At 55.8% G+C, this 16,978-nt stretch overlaps 1 protein-coding gene across 4 annotated transcripts in view; it reads left to right on the top strand.

Moving 5' to 3' along the window:
- EPHA8 (EPH receptor A8) overlaps nt 1-16,978 on the top strand; it is a 150,749-nt gene that overhangs the window by 40,893 nt on the left and 92,878 nt on the right. For all 4 annotated transcript variants that reach the window (XM_075906310.1, XM_075906309.1, XM_075906308.1 and 1 more), the window contains one exon: nt 16,070-16,733. In XM_075906310.1, the coding sequence (XP_075762425.1) occupies nt 16,070-16,733 (664 nt within the window). The remainder of the gene's footprint in view (nt 1-16,069; nt 16,734-16,978) is intronic.

Genomic DNA, 16,978 nt, shown 5'->3' with positions numbered 1-16,978 from the left:
CGTAGAGTGTCGAATTTTAGCATGAATGACAGTTCAGAGGATTCCCTTTCAAGTGCAGATTTGAAAGGCTTCTGAAGCAGGATGCAGGTAATTATCTGTACGAGGCGTACAGATAGTTCGGATTAGAAGCCTAATCCGAACTATCTAGTCCGTGCCGCGTGTAGCCGCGCGGCACGGGGTTCGCACTAGCCGGCTTTTAAAAATGGCGGCGCCGGCTTTATGCTAATGAAGCCCGGGAAATTCAAATCCCGGGCTTCATTAGCAAGTTCGGTATGCATACATTACCCCCCTAGTTCGAACTAGGGGGGTAGTGTAGACATACCCTAGGAGACTATGGTTCTGTCTCCCAGAACCTCTTGGAGTTTAGTATCCTGTTCCAGTATAGGCTGTAGTTTATTGATAATGTGTTGGACAGGTTTAAGTTGGGGGCTGTAGGTGATGACAAGTGGTGTTCTATTGTTGGTATTCTTGGGTCTGTCTTGAAGTAGATGGTTTCTAGGTATTCGTCTGGCTCTTTCAATTTGCTTTTTTATTTCTCCGGGTGGGTAGTTGAGGTTTATAAATGCTTGGTAGAGATCCTGAAGTTTCTGGTCTCTGTCAGTTGGATTAGAGCAGATGCGGTTGTATCAAAGGGCTTGGCTATAGATGATGGATCGTATGGTGTGTGCTGGATGGGAGCTGGAAGCATGTAGGTAACTGTATGAGTCCGTGGGTTTTCTGTAGAGGGTGGTGTCTAATTTTCCATTGTTGATTTGTACGGTGGTGTCCAGGAAATGGATCTCTCGTGTAGAATGGTCCAGGCTGAGGTTGATGGTGGGGTGTAGGTTGTTGAAATCTCTGTGGAATGTCTCCAGTGTCTCTTGGTCATGTGTCCAGATCATAAAGATGTCATCGATGTACCGTAGGTAGAGAAGGGGTGAAAGTGGACGGAAGTTGAGGAAACGTTCTAGGTCAGCCATAAAGATATTAGCATACTGTGGGGCCATGTGTGTACCCATGGCTGTGCCGCTGATCTGGAGGTATAAGTTGTTCTCAAACTGGAAATTATTGTGGGTGAGAACAAAGTTACATAGGTCTGCTGTCAGATTGGAAGTGGTGTCCTCTGGGATAGTGTTTCTAATTGCTTGTAATCCGTCTTCATGTGGGATGTTGGTGTATAGTGCTTCTACGTCCATGGTGGCAAGGATGGTGTTATTGGGGAGGTTATCAATGTTATGTAGTTTCCTTAGGAAGTCAGTAGTATCTTGGAGATAGCTGGGGGTGTTGGTTGTTCAGGGTTTGAGGAGAGAGTCTACATAGCTGGATAGACCAGTAGTGAGCGTGCTGATACCAGAGATGATGGGACGTCCGGGGTGTCCAGGTTTATGGATCTTGGGAAGCAGATAGAACAATCCTGGTCGGGGGTCAGAAGGTGTTTCTGTGTGGATTTGTTCCCGAGTAGCTGTGGGAAGGCTTTTAAGGAGACAGTGTAGTTTCTTTTGGTATTCCAAGGTGGGATCAGAGGAGAGAGGTTTGTAAAATGTGGTGTTGGAGAGTTGTCTGGTTGCCTCCTGGTTATAGTCGGCCTTATTCATAATGACCACAGCACCCCCTTTGTCAGCTGGTTTGATTATAATGTCCAGGTTGTTTTTTGAGACTCTGGATGGCATGGTGTTCAGCGCGGCTGAGATTGTGTCGCTTGTTGTCGTTTGCGAATAATGTCAGTCTGTGCGTTGTTGCGGAAGCTTTGTATATAGAAATCCAGATTGTAATTCCGACCGTCAGGGGGAGTCCATATAGAATTATTTTTCCTTTTGTGTTGATAGGGGTCAGATTGGTGTTCATTGGTGGTTTGGAAATATTCTCGGAGGCGGAGGCGGCGAAAAAAAGCTTCAAGGTCACCACAAAATTGTATCCAGTTTGTGGGGGATGTGGGGCAGAAAGAGAGACCCCGGGATAAGACAGACTCTTCTGCTGGATTGAGTTTGTAGCTGGAGAGGTTAACAATAGTATCCGGTGGGTTGAGGTAGTTGCTGTTGTAGCCTGTGGTGTGGAGCAGTTTGGAAAGTTTGTCTTTTCTTTGTTGTAGGGAATAGAAGTGTGTAGCGTAGATTTCTTGTCTGGTGGAACAAAAGTCTTGCAAGGTGTCAGTCGGAGTGGATGTTTGTCTTGAGATGAGACTCTCTAAGTTAGAAATGTCATTCTTGATGTTTTTCTGTTTCTTGTATAAAATACTAGACATAATAGTGGTTTTCAGGTATCTAAAATGGTGTCACAGGGAGGAGGGAGAACAGTTGTTCTCTTTAGCCTCTGGGGATAGCACAAGAAGCGATGGGCTTAAACTGCAGCAAGGGAGGTTTAGGTTGGACATTAGGGAAAAGTTCCTACCTGTCAGGGTGGTTAAACACTGGAATAAATTGCCCAGGGAGGTTGTGGAATCTCCACCTGTGGGGATATTTAAGAGCAGGTTAGATAAATGTCTGTCAGGGATGGTCTAGACCAGGCATGTCCAAAGTCCGGCCCGCGGGCCAATTGCGGCCCGTGTTCCGGTTTAATACGGCCCCACAGGTAATTTGGCAATATCTATCTTTTATGGCCCCCAACGAATCCATATGTATTGAGATGAATACATTGTAAAATCTCAGTTAGTCAGTTGGTCTAAATCAGTTATAAATATATTTGGACACAACATGTATACTTGGTGTTATGTTCCTGTTCATATTTTTTGAACTTAAAAGTTGACAGACAACCTTTATTACCAATAATATGTAATGTACTTTACAATGTTCCTGACGTATATTTCAGCTTCCTGGATTTTTTTTCATCTGGCCTTCAGATATGAAAGGCAGAGTGATTTAACACCTGTTTAGATTTGTCATCCATGTGACGAAATGAAAAGTATGCCGTTTGCAATAAACTTTGCATAAAATAGTTAATTTGCGTTTAATTTTAATGGTTCAAAGAATGTCAGGCAAAATGGTCGGCCCTCATGCATGTTCACTTCATCAAATCTGGCCCTCTTTGAAAAAAGTTTGGACACCCCTGGTCTAGACAGTATTTGGTCCTGTCATGAGTGCAGGGGACTGGACTCGATCACCTCTCGAGGTCCCTTCCAGTCCTAGAGCTCTATGAACGGGGCAGTGAGTAGCACAGGGATGTTGTTCTTGGCTTGGTCCAGCTTCCCATTCAAACATCACCAGGGAGCTTTTAATGGCCCAAAGCTCATTGGGCACCTGCTCAGCCAGCCATTGAACGGGTCCTTGCTGCTCTGGGGCACCCCGTGTCTGGCTGCATGAGCTGTGTCATGAAGGGGTTACACAGGGTCTCCCAGAGTCACAAGGGCGTTTTGGCTTCCCCGACAGTGATCCCCACTTGCAGGTCCCTGAACAGGCCACTGTTGGGAAAGATGTGTCACGCCCCTTTCCGGAGCAGCCTGTGCCTGGGGAACTCTGGAGAAATCCCCCTTCCGGGTACCGTGCTCGGAGGCTAGGTGATCTGGCGCCAGATTGACATGTGCATCCCACCTATCACCCCCCGCCCCACAGTTTGGGAAGCCTGTCTGGGCAAAGCCAGCCCGCATTCCCCACGGTCTTGCTGGGGTGCAAAGCGATGCACCAGGGGCATTGGGATAGGACGCAGGCTGCCCCGTGACCCACCCTTCTCTGCCTTTCCACCCAGCTCAGAGGCAGAAGAGGCCAAGGTGCATAGTTCTGAATGCTGCCAGTGCTGCACCTGTGGTCATGCTGCAGCATTGGCGCAGTGCCCCCTGGGAGCTGGGCGCTTGTGTGGCCACTCAGGAGAGATTCAGATGCCACTCAGCTGAATGGCAGAGCGCCCACAGCCAGGTTTTGTGTTTCTCCAGGTGGTGCACGTTCACATAGGCTCAGTGCGCAAAAAAATATTCCACACATGGGTGAAAAAAATCCACATGTGGACGGAAAATATTAGAGGGACCATTGGCTGGCAGCTGACAGTGTGGACACAGCGGCAGTTTCACCGGCTGTGGTGTCCTGCAGGCATCCTTGGCTTGCGCATCACTGCTGTCTGCAAACAGCGCCTTCCTCAGGCTGGGATGGGCCGGCCTGAGCCAGTGGGCACGGTGTGTTGTCACGTGGGCGGAGCGGGACCAGGGGGTCATGAGCAGCTGCAGCTGCACATGGTGATAACTTTCAGGCACAACTGCTCTAGGTGGACCTTGGACTGGCAGCCCCAAGGGACCTCTGCTCTGGCCTTCAGCCGCGGCAGCGAGAGGAGGCCCGGTCGAGGCGCTGGCGTGGAGCTCTGTCTGGGCTGCGCAAAGGTGCTGGGAAGCAGACGCACAAACCCAGCGTCCGGAGTGTGCTGCGCCGGAGCCCCCTGCAGCCCCCGGGGTCTGGCCTGACGTTCGTCGGGGTGATGACCAGGTGTGCAATTAGCTGTAACGGCCACTCCAGGGTTTAATTACACCCAGTGACATGCAGGAGCAGAAAGGGCCACAGGCTTCAACTCCTCTCCATGAAAACTCCACAGCGTCCTGGAGAGTCACCGCAGCTCCCTGGAGCTCTCCCCTTCATGCTGACGATCGAGCTCTTCTCCGTGCCGACCAACATCCCCGCTGGCCCCTTCTCACGCTGCCCAACGCCAGCCCTGCGACAAAACGCATGGCCCGTTGGAACAGAGAGCGCCCGATCGGCCAGCCTGCAAATTGCTTTTCTACTGACTAATTAAAGCGCTGATGAGATGAGTCAACATATCATTAATAATTATCGTGTCGTCTCTTTCGATTTGCAAAGTCAAACAGGGAACGGTTTGGTTCAGACCCTGAGGGTGCAAAGAGGCGGGATAAATCCAGCAATGTAATTGGAAAGGGGTGCCTGGAGTGCCAGCATCGTGGCCTGCTCCCCTGTACCCCCCGGCCTTGGCAGCTGGTGCGCCCGCCTCCTGCCTGCTCAGCCTTGGGAGGGGAAGGACCAAGCTTCTTGTACAGGTGGGACAATGCCCTGGAGACAGTGTTGTGCCCGAGGGGCGTGACTATGCAGATGGGCTCCAGAGACCTCCAGAAGCTGGAGCCGGGCCCTCAGCCAGGCTGAGGATCTGCCCCTCCACTGGTGAGCGCGGGCCCACGCCCTGTCTGGCCGATGGCAGCCACTCCGCCAGCTGCCCCCTCACCACGAGTGGCATCTTGTGGGTGGTGAGCAGGCCCTGCCATGCGTCCACGGCTGGGAGGGGGCGGGGGCCGTGCATACGGGACACTGCCTGCCTCTCTTCTGTTGGCCGCACTGTCGGAGCGAGGGGGACGGCCATGGCTCGTGTGTACCTCACGCCTGCCTGGTGCAGGGAGTTCCTGCCATCTGCGCCCTTCCCCCTTGCTCCTGGGAGGGGAGCCATAGCAGGGCAGGCTCACCGCCCACGAACCCTCTGAGAGGTGCCTCCTGCCTGCCTTGAGAGGAGACCTGAGGGGGAGCTGGGACTAGTGGTGAGAGCAGGGGCAGGTTAGAGCCCGGCTTTCCTATTCACTTGCCATGGGCCCGTCATGCCTCATCGCCCCCTGCACAAGGGCTACTGCTGCAGACCTGCCCCTGGGGGGGTGCGAGGGTCACTCACTCCTGATTGACGGGTGTGGCGAGGGCCAGGACACGTGCCCGGGTTATTGGCATCTGCTCATTAATGAGGGTCCTGGCAACTGCTCCACCAATGCGCACCCCTTCCAGGAGCCTGGCCGTCGGCTGCCTGCAGCGTGTTGCTCTGAAGAAATCGCTGCCTGTTCCCCAGCCTGATTTCCTGAGCCGTGGCAGGTGCCTCGCTGCCTGTCACTCTTGTGCGGGGGGGGGGGGGGAGAGGATCCCCCACCCAGAGCACCTCTGGTTGCTCTGCTGGAGACTCTTGCCCTGCTCCCCAAAGGGAGTTGCTTCTCGGTGCCCTGACCGCAGCCAGGGGCGTACGCCCCCGACGCAGCCTCTGGAACAATGCAGGGGAATTGCAGGGCTGCTCGAACCGCCGGCTGGCGTGCCCGCCGCAGGAGTAGCTGCCCGCCGTGTCTGTGTGTTACCGAGGGACATTGCCTGCTGGCGACGCACCAGCAGGGTGGCCGGGGGCCGATCTCCATGGGAGAGCAGTCACAGCGCACGCAGCAGGCGCCGCTGGCTCATTACCCTGCTAACGGCCTTTCCCCTTTTGCAGCTCCCAAGATGCTGCCAGGAAAAGCCAACATGCCCTCCGGCTGTGTCCAGACTGCAGGCTTCTTTCAGAAGAAGCTTTTCCAGAAGAGATCTTCCAAAAGAGAGCGTCCCCACTGCCAAAGTGCATGGAAAACGCCATCTGCGTTTTCGACAGATAGTGTCCACGCTCTCGCATTCAGCTGTGATTGCTGTGGGCGGAGCGGCCACCAGGGCACCTGCGCTTTTTCCTCTTTCCCCGTCTTCCGAAAGAACTCCTCTTCCCCGGCCACACGCGCCTTTTTCCCAAAGAGCTCATTCGGAATAGTTAGGCCTTTCCAGCTGCCTGGGCCCCCTCCGCCTGTGTGAGAGCCGGGACGGGCTCTCACTGCGTGAGGATGGGCCCGAAAGCAGCATCCAGGCCAGGCCCGGTGGCCAGAGTGGAGCCTTTTGCAGACGTTAAACGCCCGTCTCCCTGCGAACATGGCACTTACTGCTAATTCCCCAGGCACCAGGCGCTACTGGCAGTTAGCGACTGCAGCCGAGCGCAGGGGAATTGACTGCCTCGCCGATTCCTCGTTGGACCCACACGATGCTTTATTGCTACGGCGACGGGCAAGGAACCGCGGCTCCGCACCCGCCGGGAACAGTGCAGATTCCTGGGGGCAGCAGCTGGGTGGGACCAGCAGTGACAGGCTCTGTGGCCGTCCCCTGGGGGGGTGATCCCGGGATGAGGTAGGCCTGGGACCTCGGCTGTGGGAGCCGTTTGGGGGTTCTCATGGAAAATAACAAGGCTGAGGCCCTTTCGTGGAGCCAAACTTATCTCCTTGGGTGTTCTCCCCCTCGACTTCCCCTCCTCCGCCTCATCCCCCCTTGCACCATGCAGGCCCCGGGGGTTCAGAGTCCTTGCTCAGCTGCCTGCCTATCTGCTGTTTGCATCTTTTGCCTTTTGAGTCTGGGCTTTCCTTCTATAACGTGTGTTGACTTTCATTTAAACTGTTCAGCGAGCCCCTGAATGCAGACGGAATTGCGCTCCTCCCCCACCAGGCCCTCACCATGCTAATTACGATGGCCTCGTTTTCGCCTCGCTAGGGATCTTATCGCAGGCAAGGGACGAGCTGGGCTTTGGCTAAGAAAAGCCCCTGGGAGCCAGCAGCAGGCGGAAGCATGTGCGGCTGGAGGGGCCAAGTTACTGAACTGATCCTCGGGCCTTGCTCCACGTCAGATCTGCCAGGCCCACGCCTCCCCAGGAGGGCAGCAAGCCAGGAGGTGCCGTAATCCTGAGAGAGAGACACCTTCAGTCACAGAGCAGCTGCACATCGCTCCCTGGGGTGAATCCTCGCCTCGTGCCCAGGACAGGATCACGTCCCATGCACCCAACCTCGGCTTCAGCAGCACGGAGTGTAGGAAGATCCCAGGGGTGGGAGTGGGGCAGGAGGGATCCACAGGGCAGGGGCCGGGAGTGGGGCAGGAGGGATCCACAGGGCAGGGGCCGGGACCAGGCTGGGTCTGGGCACAGCTGAGGGCATCCGCTCAAGGCGAATTGCTCAATTTTGGGACTCCTTACAGCCCCAGTCTGGAGACCTTCCCAAATAGGCCACACACCAGTCCCACAGAGCGCTCCAGCTGCCTGCCTGAAGCCTCACGAGCAAATATCCGTGCCCCAGATGGCCCCAGGCCTCCTACACAGGTGAGGGGTTTTAGAACCCAATCTCACCTACCCCGAACAAGTTCTGTCCAGTTCCAAGAAACCAGCCACAGATCCGAGGTCAATTTACACTCTGGATCTTACCCTCAAATCATGCTGAGCCAATCTTTTAGAATCTACCATCTAAAGGTTTATTACTACAAGAAAGAAAAGCCTGAGAGTAAGGTTGTCAAAATATCCTACATTACATGCATCGAATCTCCCAGTTCTCGATGCAGGCTCTAGCAGAGATGTTACAGCTGCTGGCTTAAAAGTCCTTGTTGCGCATCCTAGATCAGGATGGGTTCACAGTTCTTCCCGGCTCGTGATTCCCTGCGAGGCCGCATCTGGAGTCAGGAGCAGATCTGGAGACCAAGATGGAGTCTGCCACATGGCCTATTTATACCTCCTTCCTGGCTTCTTCCAAGCTGGAGACAGTCACATGGTCTCTGACCAGGCACCTAGATTCCTTCATAGGTGGGTCTTGGGTACTTAAGAGACCTATTATCCCTGGAGCCTTGCTAATTAGCATGTCCATAGGCTGAGCCCATCGCTCAATAGAGAAACTTCCAGTCTCCATACAGAGTCATAACTCCGCACACAGACACTATACAGATATATGAAGGACATATACAGAACCAGTAGAAAGTAGCTTTTGATTGACACCTCACATGGCCCCCTTTGTACCACTCTTGGGGCGAACACCCCCCCATGGGTGCAGCAGTGACCCGGCTGCTCCCCTCAAAATCCAATAACGTGACAGCAGGGCAGGAGGGATCCTCGGGCCAGGAGTCAGGACCTTTCCACTCTAACGGCTGCTACACCGTGCTTCGCCACCCTGCCGTTCTGTGGGTTGACGTTTGCCTGGCCTGTGTCTCTCCCTGTGCTCTCGGCTCAGGGGACGGCAAGCGCCTGAGGGGGCCCGGAAGCAGGAGCCCTGCCCTTCCCACCCTTGCAGCCTCCCCTCCTCTCCCCGGCTGCTCGGCCTTGCTGCGCTGCAGGTGCTGCAGGGAGCCGGGGGTGGGTCTGCGCTGCCCAGGGCTGTTCTCTCCCAGTCCCGGGGGTCGCTGCTGGTGACTCAGCCCTTTCTCCCCCTCGCTGTCCAGGCCTACCACCTCCCCCACTGGGCTGGAGGCGCATTCTATGTGGGGTCGGGCGCGTGGTGCCGCCCCAGAGGCAGGCGATTCCTTTAGCAGGGCCCTGTGAAGCAAAGGCCGTTGCATGAGGAGCGGAGGCTGGGGCAGCCCCATCCCTGTTTGCAGGCCAGTGTCTAGGTGGGTCAGATTCCAGGCGCTCTCCTTCGCCCGCCTGACAACCCCCTGCCCCCTCCCAGCTCCCAGGCTCACCTGCCCCGCATCCCAGCAGCAGCCTGCGTGTCCGGCATGAGCCCCCTGCTGAGGGAGGGGAGCACGAGGCGCGGGGAAGGCCAGACGGGGAAGGTGGGGCCAGGTCTGCCCCATGTTGTGGCCTTGTTGGGACCAGGGCAAAGAGCAAGCAAAGACCATGGGAGAAGCAGGAGAGTTGCTTGGAGGTTTGACCTTGGGGTGGGGCCGGAAGGGGACAGGCTGGGTGAAGGCGCCAGCCCCGTTAGTGACAACCCCGAGCAGCAGTGCAGAGACCTTGCCATGAGGCGTGGCCAGGCTGGCTTTGCTGCAGCACGAGCAGGGTGAGTGTTTGTGACCCAGCACCTCTCGGTGCCAGCTGCGAAAGGGCACAGAGGGCTGCTGGGGGCACCAGGGGTCTCCTGGGTCTGGTGCACACAGGCTAAGAAGTGTCATGGGAGGTGTCCGGTGAAAGCCAGGGTCCCACCGCTCACCACAGTCGTGGCAAGATGCGTGTGCGGATGGTGCAGAGGGAGCAGGCGGCATGTTCTGCCCTAAAGGTCTGTGCCCAGGGCTGGTGCCCCAGAAGTGTTTCTCTAGCTGGTGGCTGCTGGGGGGACGAAGCCTGGGCCAGGTCACAGGAGCGCCACCCGCCTGCCTGGAAGGCCGGCAGCGGTGGAGAGGCAGGACCCCGGCTAGCGAGGCTCGTCCGAGGTTGTTGCATGTGCTGGGGACCCTGGCAACCTTCGCTGTGGGACAGAGAGCTTGCTTGATAGAAGGCAGTGTTTAATCCTGCAAGCAAGGCGGCAGAAGAGCCAGAGAGGGCAATACAGGACGAGGAAGAGAACTGGCAGCATGTAACTTCTAGAAGGAAAAAATAAGCCAGCACAGGAATCCTCCATTCCTACAGAGGTAAGGAATCGCTTTCAGGCTCTATCCACAGGCTCTGCGGTGGTGAATGCTTTGGAAGGGACCTCACAAGGAAGGAATCGGAAGGGAACCACTTCTACTGGAAGGCACGGGATGCGCAGTCCTAGGGATGGGGGTTCCATGACCACCCCCCCAAAAGAAGAAGGCGGGTGGTGGTGGTCAGGGACTCCCTCCTAAGAGGGACTGAGCCATCCCTCTGCCGTCCAGACCTGGAATCTCGAGAAGTGTGCTGCTTACCGGGAGCTCGCATTCAGGATGTGACTGAGACGCTTACAAAACAGATCAATCCTTCGGATCGCTACCCCTTCCTGCTTCTCCACGTGGGAACTAACGATACAGCCAAGAACGACCTTGAGCAGGTTACTGCGGATTACGTAGGGTTGGGAAGAAGGATCAAAGAATTCGGAGCGCAAGTGGTGTTCTCGTCCATCCTCCCTGGTGAAGGGAAAGGACTGGGCAGGGATCGTCGAATTGAGGACGTAAATGCGTGGTTGTGCAGGTGGTGTCGCAGAGAGGGCTTTGGCTTCTTCGACCATGGGACTCTGTTCTTGGCACAAGGATTGCTAGGAAGAGATGGGATCCACCTAATGAAGAGAGGAAGGAGCATCTTCACGGGCAGGCTTGCAAACCTAGTGAGGGGGGCTTTAAACTAGGTTTGTTGGGGGACGGTGACCAAAACCCTGAGGGGAGTGGGAAAGTCGGATACCGGGAAGAAATGCAGAGAGGAACGAGCAAGAAAGGAGGAGCCCTGATTCGAATGCAGAGGTTAGAGCGATCGACTGCTGTGTGTCTAAGGTGTTTGTACACCAGTGCGAGAAGCCTGGGCAACAAACAGGAAGAACTGGAGGCCCTGGCCCAGTCCAAGAAATATGATTTTATTGGGATAACAGAGACTTGGTGGGATGACTCGCATGACTGGAGCGCTGTCATGGAAGGGTATAGACTGTTCAGGAAGAACAGGCAGGGGAGAAAAGGAGGAGGAGTTGCATTGTATGTAAGAGAGCACTGTGATTGCTCAGAACTCCAGTATATAGAGGGAGAAAAACCTGGTTCTCGTGGGGGACTTTAATCACCCTGACATCTGTTGGGAGACCAATACGGCAGGACACAGGCAATCCAGAAAGTTTTTGGAGAATGTTGGGGATAACTTCTTGGTACATGTGCTGCAGGATCCGACCAGGGGCCGTGCGCAGCTTGACCTGCTGCTCACAAACAGGGAGGAACTAATAGGGGACGTAGAGGTGGGTGACAACCTGGGAAGCAGTGATCATGAGATGGTCGATTTCAGGATCCTGACCAAAGGAAGAAAGGAGAGCAGCAAAATACACACCCTGGACCTCAGAAAAGCAGATTTTGACTCCCTCAGAGACCTGATGGGCAGGATCCCTTGGGATGCTAACATGAAGGGGAAAGGAGTCCAGGACAGCTGGCAGTATTTTAAAGAAGCCTTATTGAAGGCACAGAAAGAAACCATCCTGATGCGTAGCAAGAGAAGCAAATATGGTAGGAGACCGGATTGGCTTACCAGGGAAATCCTTGGTTAATTTAAGCACAAAAAGGGAGCTTACAAAAAGTGGGATCTTGGACAGATGGCTAGGGAGAGGTTTAAATGTCTAGCTCGAGAATGCCGGGGAGTTATCAAGAAGGCGAAAGCGCAAATGGAATTGCAACTCGCAAGGGATGTGAAGGGGAACAAGAAAGGTTTCTACAGGCATGTTAGCAAGAAGAAGGTGATCAGAGAGGGTGCGCGGCCCCTAGTAACCTAGGCCGTGTCCAGACTCAGGGGTTTTTTCGGGAAAAGCAGCCTTTTCCCGAAAAAACTTCCCCTGCGTCCAGACTCAAGCCGCGTTCTTTCGAAATTATTTCGAAAGAACGCGGCTTTTCTTTCGATGGCGGTAAACCTCGTTTCACGAGGAAGAACGCCTTCTTTCGAAAGCTCCTCTTTCGAAAGAAGGCGTTCTTCAATGTAAAGAGGCCGTCTTCGAAAGATAGCATCCAGACTCGCTGGGTGCTCTCTTTCGAAAAAGCGGATTTCTCTTTCGAAAGATCCGCCTGCAGTCTAGACGCGATCTTTCGAAAGATCATCTTTCGAAAGAAGCCTGCAGTCTAGACATAGCCCTAGTGACAGATGATGTGGGGAAAGCTGAAGTACTCAATGCTTTCTTTGCCTCTGTCTTCACGGACAAGGTCGGCTCCCGGGCTAATGCGCTAAGTGACGCAAGATGGGATGAAGATGGACAGCCCATGGTGGGTAAAGAACAGGTTAGGAGGGATGTAAGTGACTAGCAAAAGCTGATCGGATAGTCGAGGGACTAGTCGACTAGTTGCTCCCCCCTGCCCTTGCTGCCTCTATCAGAGGCAGCACGGGGGGGGGGGGGAGGGGTGACAGGAGCCGGTGCTGAGCAGGTTCCCCCGAGCACCTTCTCCACGGGGGGCAGGGGTAGCGGGCGCCGGGCGTGAGCTGATTCCCAGCTGACGCCTAGTCCCAGAGGTGCCTCTGCTTTTGAAAAGTATTGAGAGCCACCAGGCTGTTAATACATCGAAAAGGCTAAAGCGCAGCGGGGGCCCAGCACGAGCCGGGTCAGCCGACAGGCTCTTACCCTGTTTAAAAGGCAGAGCCGCGGCAGGGTTAGCTCGTGGGCCGGGAGGGAGCCCTGCTGCGGCTCCCCGCTTATCGCCTAATCGACTAGTCGATGGAAAATCCGTTGACCGGTCCATTAGTTGATGGAACGAAATGGAACGCCCCTCGTGCTGGCGCTGCTCCGGGTGCTGGGCGCGTGCGCGTGCGATTGCTGTGGAAGGAGCCAGCAGGGTGAGACGCCCCGAGGGGCTTGGCAGAGCAGAGCTGAGTTCTCAGGTGAAAGTGGCTCTGCACTTCTGGGGACCAGACTGCTTGCAGCCTGTGGGGTGACAGGACAAGGGCCATTTCATGGCCTCGGTGTCAGGGTTAGCGGGTTTGTGGCAGAAGCATGGCTGGGGGTGGGGGGGGACGGCTCACACGGGTTCAGGAGTTGGAGTCTGAAACACAAGGGACATTTCTATGGATTTGGTTCAGATCGGAAAGGCCTTTGCTATTGAGACATGTTTGCACCATGTGGGTCACATTGCCCCTCTAGTGACTCCTCCCCACACAGGGTAAGAGCCTTCTACTACTGCTGTCTAGAACTCCTCTGGCATAAGGAGCCAAGGGCTCTGCTGTAGGGCTGAGGGTCCTGGGTTCCAGCCCCACTGCTGAAGCAGCAGAGGGGTGCTGCAGTAGCCCCTTTGCGGCACGTCTCTGCGGGCCGTGTGTATGTGGGGGGTGCCATGCACACCCGTTCGCAGGGCATTTCTCACGGGTGCTGGTGCAGTCAGCAGGAACTCAGTGAGGATCAGGCTACGGGCTCTTGGCTGCGGTTGGCTTTGCGCCTGCCTAAGCCGTGCACCCCCTCGAGCCTCGTGTGCAACGGGAACAGAGCGACTGGGTCGTTTTCACGCTCGTACAGAACCGGGTTTCCAGCTGCGCTCGTCTCTGCTGCGGCGGCGACTTGTTGTGGGAGGGCCCGGCTGGGCACCAATAGCCAGGCTCCCAAGAACAGAGCGTAAGAACATAAGAGCGGCCAGACTGGGTCAGGCCAAAGGTCCAGCCAGCCCAGTGTCCTGTCTGCCCAGTGACCAGAGCCAGATGCCCCAGAGGGAGGAATCAATCCTGACGTGATCCCTCCCCTGTTACGCACCCCCAGAGGAACAGAGGCCAGGGACCCATCCCTACCCACCCTGGCTAAGAGCCATTGATGGACCTAACCTCCATGAATCCATCTAGCTCTTTTTGAATCCTGTTAAACTTCTAGCCTTCACCATAACCTCTGGCAAGGAGTTCCACAGGTTAACTGTGCACTGAGTGAAGAAACATTTCCTTTTGTTTGTTTTAACCTGCTGCCTATTAATTTCATTTGGTGACTCCTAGTTCTCATATTGTGGGAATAAGTAAATAACTTTTCCTTATTCACTTTTTCCACACCAGTCCTGATTTTATAGACCTCTGTCCTATCCCCCCTTAGTCTCCAACTCTTTTTAATCTGTCTTCGTATGGGACCCATTCCAAACCCCTCAACATTTTTGTCGCCCTTTTCGGAACCTTCTCCAATGCCAGTTTATCCTTTTTTGAGATGAGGTGACCACATGTGTACTCAGCATTCAAGATGTGGGCATCCCATGGTTTTATACAGAGGCAATAAGATATTTTCTGTCTTATTCTCTATCCCCTTTTTACTGGTTCCTACCATTCTATTTGCTTTTTTGACTGTTGCTGCTCACTGCGTGGATGTTTTCAGAGAACTATCCACAGAGACTCCAAGATCTCTCTTGAGTAGTTGTAGCTACATTAGTCCCCGTTCTATTGTATGTGTAATTGGGATTATTTTTCTAATGGGCGTTACTTTACATTCATCAACATTCCATTTCATTTGCCATTTTGTTGCCCAGTCACTTAGTTTGGGGAGATCTTTGTGAAGCTCCTCACAGGCTGCTTTGCTCTTAACTGTCTTGAGGAGTTTGGTATCTGCCAATGTTGCCCCCTCCCTGCTCAGCCCTTTCTCTGGATCATGTATCCGTGGGTTGAATAGGGTCGGTCCGTGGGGAGCATTCAGGTCTGGGGGCACCGTGTTGCTCTCACAGAGGCTGGGCCTCTTCTCACCGGCAGGGGCCAGCGGAGGCGGGGAGCTCGGGGGCCTGTCGCTCTCGTGCGAAGGGCAATGCAGCGTCCTGGGCGGGGCAGCGTCATTGCAAAGCTCCGTCCCTCTGTCTCGCTCAGCAGTAGCAGGAGTCTCTGCTGCAAAGCTGGCGCCTCCTGCTCTCTCCCCGCTTCCCGCACAGACTCCCACAACAGCTCTGCCTCCGGGGATCAGGCCCTTCGGTCCAGTGGCTGGGCCCCACTGCTGCACCCTGCGGGGCTTCTGCTTGCGTGGCACCGTGGCGTGTGCTGGGACACGGGCGGGGCTGGGAGAGGGATGCGGGCAGGGGGGAGGAGGACAAGAGGGATGTGGCAAGGCAGGAGACTTTGTAAGAGGAGCCCCATTAGTGAGACAGTCTCCAGGCCGTGTTGGAGCAGAACAGAGCCCCGGGGCCACGGCAGGGGAATCTCTGGTCAGGGCAGCCACCCAAGCAACTTGGGGAAGGAAAAATATGAGTGAGCCCCAAGCCCCCTCTCCAGGGTGGGGCTCGCTCATTGCAGCCCCGGTGTTTGCTCCTTCGCTGCTGCCCCCGCTGGCCACAGCAAACGAGTCTCAGAGACGGGGCCTGGAGTGGGGATTATCACTGCAGGTGCCTTTGGCGCCCAGGCCTTTGTTTTATGCCAGGACTGGCCCCTGCTGGCGGCTCGGGCTGATTTCTGGAATCTCCTGCAGAAGTCAAACTTCAGCATGGCCTCTTGGCAGGCGGGGGCGTTGGCCAGAGGCCTCGTGTGCCAGGCCACAAGGAAATGGGCCACTGAGTTGGCAGGGGCAGGGGTTTGGCTAATGGATGGAATATGATCTTCCCAGGCCTGGGGTCCAGGGCACTGTAGGAAGAGCTCAGGCTGGCACCAGCATTGCTCGCCTGCCAGCTCTTTACAGTGTTTGTCATCCAGCCGGGAGCAGGAGCAGGCGCCGAAGGGACTAATCACACTGGCCGTGGCCAGTCCGGGAGCTTCCCAGGGCCCTAGGGCTGCTCCGTCACGGACAGGCAACACGCCCGGGGGAAGGGGGGGGGGGGGGTTGCCAATTATTTACAAACAGCAAAAGGGCCCAAGGAAAAGGGGATTTTTCAGAGTTGCCCATGGGATTTAGGCACACAAATCCCAGCTGCTTTAAATGGGGCTTGTGCACCTAAATCCTGTAGACCCACAAAGCCCCGCCCCCAAGTTCACAATCAGTTTTACTCACGAGATCGTTCGGCCAGCGGCCGTTCTCACCACGCTGCTGAGGAGGAAGCCGCGCACGCTCCCCCATCGGTGAGTGGCTGCCGTGCGCTCGCACTAACCTCTCCCCTCTGTCCCGCAGTGGGATTCCATCAATGAAATGGACGAGTTTTTCAGCCCAATCCACACGTACCAGGTCTGCAACGTCATGACCCCGAACCAGAACAACTGGCTGCGGACCAGCTGGGTCCCACGGGACGGTGCCCGCCGGGTTTACGCGGAGATCAAGTTCACCCTGCGGGACTGTAACAGCATGCCAGGGGTGCTGGGCACCTGCAAGGAGACCTTCAACCTCTACTACCTGGAGTCTGACCGGGACCTGGGCACCAGCACGCGGGAGAGCCACTTTGTGAAGATCGATACCATCGCCGCCGATGAGAGCTTCACCGGCGCGGACCTGGGGGTCAGGCGCCTCAAGCTCAACACCGAGGTGCGGGGCGTGGGGCCCCTGAGCAAGCGGGGCTTCTACCTGGCTTTCCAGGACATCGGAGCCTGCATCGCCATCATCTCCGTCCGGGTGTACTACAAGAAGTGCCCTGCCATGGTCAGGAACCTGGCCGCCTTCTCCGAGGCGGTGACCGGGGCGGACTCCTCCTCCTTGGTGGAGGTGCGGGGAGAGTGCGTGGGGCACGCGGAGGAGAGAGACACCCCCAAAATGTACTGCAGTGCGGAGGGGGAGTGGCTGGTGCCCATTGGGAAATGCGTGTGCAGCGCCGGCTACCAGGAGTACAGGGAGTCCTGCATGGGTAAGTCTCTGGGCTACTGGTTACCTCTGGCAGAGCTGGGGGCGGGGAGGCTAATTGCGACTTAGAGGGGAGGGCTGGGGGCTCTCGCAGCAGAAACGGTCCCAGGAATATTCGGATGGATCCCGGTGGCCGGGGGCTTGTTTCTTCCCTCTCTCAGTAACAATCGGCCAGTCCTGGGCCGCACTCGCAGTCCAGCCATTGCAGCGCCGGGCTAGCGCCCAAGCAGCTGACCGCGGCATTGGCCA

Source organism: Pelodiscus sinensis, chromosome 23 (genome assembly GCF_049634645.1).
Source record: "Pelodiscus sinensis isolate JC-2024 chromosome 23, ASM4963464v1, whole genome shotgun sequence".
Lineage (NCBI taxonomy): Eukaryota > Metazoa > Chordata > Testudines > Trionychidae > Pelodiscus > Pelodiscus sinensis.
This window is presented reverse-complemented; position numbering and strand designations above follow the sequence as displayed.